Source organism: Poecilia latipinna, unplaced genomic scaffold (assembly GCF_001443285.1).
Source record: "Poecilia latipinna isolate Pla-1442-1.1 unplaced genomic scaffold, P_latipinna-1.0 Scaffold5105, whole genome shotgun sequence".
Classification (NCBI taxonomy): Eukaryota; Metazoa; Chordata; class Actinopteri; order Cyprinodontiformes; family Poeciliidae; genus Poecilia; species Poecilia latipinna.
The window spans coordinates 1-4,340 of NW_015117721.1; the positions used below are offsets into that span (position 1 = coordinate 1).

The 4,340-nt window shown below is 40.0% G+C and overlaps 1 protein-coding gene across 1 annotated transcript in view; it reads left to right on the plus strand.

Annotated features, from left to right (window-relative positions):
• Positions 1 to 1,966: 1,966 nt before the first annotated feature.
• Positions 1,967 to 4,340, plus strand: part of pdzrn3b (PDZ domain containing RING finger 3b) — a gene marked incomplete at its 5' end in the record, with an annotated part of 9,982 nt that continues 7,608 nt past the window's right edge. The window contains 4 exons of the mRNA XM_015026609.1: positions 1,967 to 2,074; positions 2,172 to 2,234; positions 2,340 to 2,441; positions 3,548 to 3,664. Of these exons, the coding sequence (XP_014882095.1) occupies positions 1,967 to 2,074; positions 2,172 to 2,234; positions 2,340 to 2,441; positions 3,548 to 3,664 (390 nt within the window). The remainder of the gene's footprint in view (positions 2,075 to 2,171; positions 2,235 to 2,339; positions 2,442 to 3,547; positions 3,665 to 4,340) is intronic.

Consider the following 4,340-nt stretch of genomic DNA (forward strand, 5'->3'; position numbering starts at 1 on the left):
AAAAAGTAGCGGCTTATAGTCCGGAAGTATGACGATATGGTATATGAAAAAAAATCTAAATGCTCTCTGGCAGGGGCGGATCTACTGGGGTGGCAGTTGCCACCCCAAACGAGAGCCTCGCCACCCCTGTTACCACCCTAGCTAGCGACAATGAATTCAATAAATAGTTATGGCAAATCGGACATTAAGCGCATGATACTCTTTTTTCCGACAACATTAAATGCAACACAATGTAACCTGACACCCACTGCTAAATAGCAGGAAGTGCGAGAGAAGGACAGAGCGCGAGGCAGCAGCATTGATGGATAAATATTACAGGACTTGGACATTATGTGATTTATCGTAAGTCACACATGCGCCATTGCTGTCCATTGAGTCAGGAATATCGGTGGTCAGGAAACTACTACAATCACGCAAAGAATAAGAACAACGGACGCAATGTTTAGCACTTAATTCAACCATAGATAATGGTAATAAGGGCTTCAGATTTCATAGGTAAGGAAAACGTTTTAATTTAAAGAAAACATTGAACAAGTGAGCAGTGGGTCAGTTATACTAGCCTAACTGTTGCTGGCCTCGTATTAACTTTGATAGCCTTAGCATGTGCTGCGCAGTTCGGTGTGTTTTGGTTCCGTTAGCACTAAACAACCCAAGTCATCAGTAGAGCAGCTGTTTGAATAAGCTAATCAACCACCGCTGTGTTCAGGCGAAAACTTATTAATAATCACATTATAGACATTAAGCCTGACAACATAATGTAACAGACTGGATGTAATGTTTTAGTGGTTTTGCTTCTTTTTTGTGTGGGAAATGTTTGCTTTTTGGTTTTGATTCCCCTGATTGGTAGTCTCTGCTCTATCTGCTCTTTGAGCTGTTGTTTGTCGGTTGCCATGGTAACGGGTCGTGTGTAATACTGACATACAGAGCGAGAAATGGCGGAATAGAAGTTGTTCGAGCTATTTTTTCTTTATTTCTTTATCCATTTGAGTTTTGTTACTTTATTCTTAAATTTCGACCAATAGGCGACCAATAGGCGCTGTCCAGTCCAGTAATACGTATCAATTAGCAGGAGTATGAAAGACGTAAAAATAATTAACTATAGCTACTATATTAAGAAATTGTATTTAAGCCTTGGTGCTACATGAAGATCATTTTGAAACAATGCAAGTTAAAAACAATATTTCGTGTGTGTGTGTGTGTGTGTGTATATATATATATATATATATACTGCCACCCCTGAAAATATTTCTGCCCCCCTCTTGCCACCCCATAAATATTTTTCTAGATCCGCCCCTGGCAGGCTGCTTACTTACAATTGCTTATGTTCAATTATGCATTTTACCTCATAGAAAAACAGTCCAATTTTGCACATCATCATTCTTTCATCCTTGTCTACTCATAAAAAACGCTCTGCGAGAAAGCAAGAAGGTGGCACTGATAGTTCAGTTGGTTTAGTTAGCATGCTGTCTAACCTCATCAGTTAGCTAATCCCACTTGTTTGTGGATTTGTATGAAATTGGGTTAAATGTTAACCCAATTTAACATTTAACCCTTCTTTTGGCCCAGTATATTCTGGGCCAAAAGAAGGGTATCACTCCAGATTTACCCACAAAATCACTCATGGCTTGTTTTTTTAGGGGCTACCCCTCACAGAGCTTGCCCTTTGGCCTCTGAGACCAATGCTGTTCTTAACTTTATCTGTGAGATTAAAGGTGAACCAGCACATTGGCTGTCTGCAGCTCACTGCATCATCCCTCATGCTGTCAGTGGGCCTCTAAGAAAAGCCGATGGCCTCCCTGCATCCATCTGAAAGATTTATTACAGTGATTGATAGATTTGCATTGCTCTCTGGCCCCATTTTGTGGTCAATACATTTACTTTGTCTAGAAATACACTTACACAAGCTCCCAGCTATTTTTCTCCTGCTTCATTTGGGGGAGGAAAGTAATTTCAGGTTTAATTTGTATCTAACCAGGAGGTGGATCTGTACCGAGCAAACATCCAAGATAAACTGGGCCTGACCATCTGTTACAGGACTGATGACGAGGATGAGGCTGGGATCTACATTAGCGAGGTAAAGGTTCCAGGGTTGTGCTCAGATCTGCTTTAACTGTGCTTTGTCAAAAGGAATAATGTTCACTTTAACTCATAATTTAAACATGTTCCTCTAGATCGATCCAAACAGCATCGCTGCAAAGGATGGTAGAATTAGAGAAGGGGACAAAATCATACAGGTAAGAGTTACAAATACTAATGCTAGAAGCTTCAATTGGTTTGAATAGAACTAGACATGATTAGTGTTAAAAACAGAAAAACAGCCAATTTTTATGTTCATCCAGATCAATGGTGTTGAGATCCAAAACCGAGAGGATGCGGTGGCGTTGTTGACCACTGAGGGCAACCAGAACATCTCTCTGTTGGTGGCCCGACCAGAGATCCAGGTAATAAGCTTGCCAGGATATGTGTGGTATACTGGGTTTACAGGTTAGTACTGTAAACTCAGAGATTCACAGAAAAATTATCTGGTGATCGAAATTGGATGATTTTCATCTTGATCAATCCAGAAACTCAAAAATCTGCAAATCTTAGGTCAACTCATTAAATGCATTTGACCTAAGCATTGCCAGGTTGCAAAAGCACCAATACTCTTCAGTGTGTACGCCGTTACTGACGGAAGATAACTCACGGTGTTTTCACATCTGAGACTGTGGTAGATTCAGTTTCAATTAGGGCCAAAATTGCAACATTTGTAACATTTTCAGTTGGTGCAGTTTCACTTTCACACTGGACTGTGTCAAACAAACCAAGCCCTTTAAAAAACCTGATCCCACCACTCACCTGTGGTGAAGCTGAACCAAGAACCACAGAAGGAAACAACATGAAAACCCCTGAAGAAGACATTGACACAACTTTCTTCTTCACAAAATGTAAACAAAATTGGAGTGAGGACAATTTTGTTGTGGTTGTAGGATTTCTCTTTTGTCTGTCATTTCTCCTGCTAGCACTAGACACATTTGTTTTGGTTGTGCATAGCTTTAGTCTGCTTTCTGCTTTTGGAGCAGTCTCTGGTCCACTAGGGATTCACTTCAACCAAATCGAGACCTAGTTTTTAGGCGAACCAGAGATTGCTTTTTTGGTCCACTTCAGAATTCAATTGTGATTCACACCTCCTGAAGTAAACTGGGCTTGTTACCCGTTTTACAGTGATTGGTCATCCATGCACACAGTGTGAGATTACTGCTGCTTCTAAAGTATAGCTTACAGGAAGTGGAGAAAAAAAAGATTATTAATGTTGCGTCTTAAATCTGTATCTAAATCCACCATAAAATTCTGATTAAAATGAAAGTTTCTGAAGCTTTTAACCAATAACCAATACACTGTATAATGCTTTTTTGATGACACATAGGCCTTGAATATCAGAAGCATGTTCTCTGCTCCCTCAGTTTTCTTTTGTGTGTGTGTGTTGTTGTTTTTTTTTTTTACATTTCCACTGTTTCATGTGTGTGTCTACCGATGCGTCTCTCTTCTACTGCTTATGGCATCCCAGCTGGACGTGGGCTGGATGGATGATGATAGGAATGACTTCCTGGATGACCTCCACATGGACATGCTGGAGCAGCAACACCATCAGGCCATGCAGTTCACTGCCAGCGTGCTGGAGCAGGTACACACACACACGCGCACACACACACACACACACACACATACACACATACACACACACATATGTTCACAGCATGCTGAGCAGGAAGACACACAATCAATCTGAGTAATTAATGTTTGACTGGTTTCGGTTTTCTTGTTTTCATTGTTAACAGAAGGAGACTAGGAGGACATTGGGTTCATGGATAAAACTTTTTAATCTGTAACTAGTTTCTTGCAATATTTGTAGATAAAACATGGGACTTTACTTTTGTGCAGTGTATACATCTTTTCACAGAATTTCTACATTTTGTTTGCAGGAAATACTTAAAGCTCACAAAGTACTATGTGGATAAAGTACCTCACATAAAGGAGGAATAAAGCCCTAAAGTGTTAGCTACTACAACTAATTGTGAAAAAAAAAAAAAATTCTTCCTATATCTCTGAAAAAAGAGAGCATCAAACACAACAGCTAAATGTTTGTCAGTTTAGTATTCTGGAGCCCAGTGTGTATTAACACAACACCCTGGTAGAAAGACATCATCAATGATCTTTGTGAGGCAATTATAGGAGATCGACTCAAAAAGCCATCACTGAAGTCCATCATTCTAAAATAGGAAACATTGTTTAAAACTGAGAATGATTCAGTGGTTCTTAACCTGGGTTCGATCGAACCCCAGGGGTTAGATGAGTCGGTC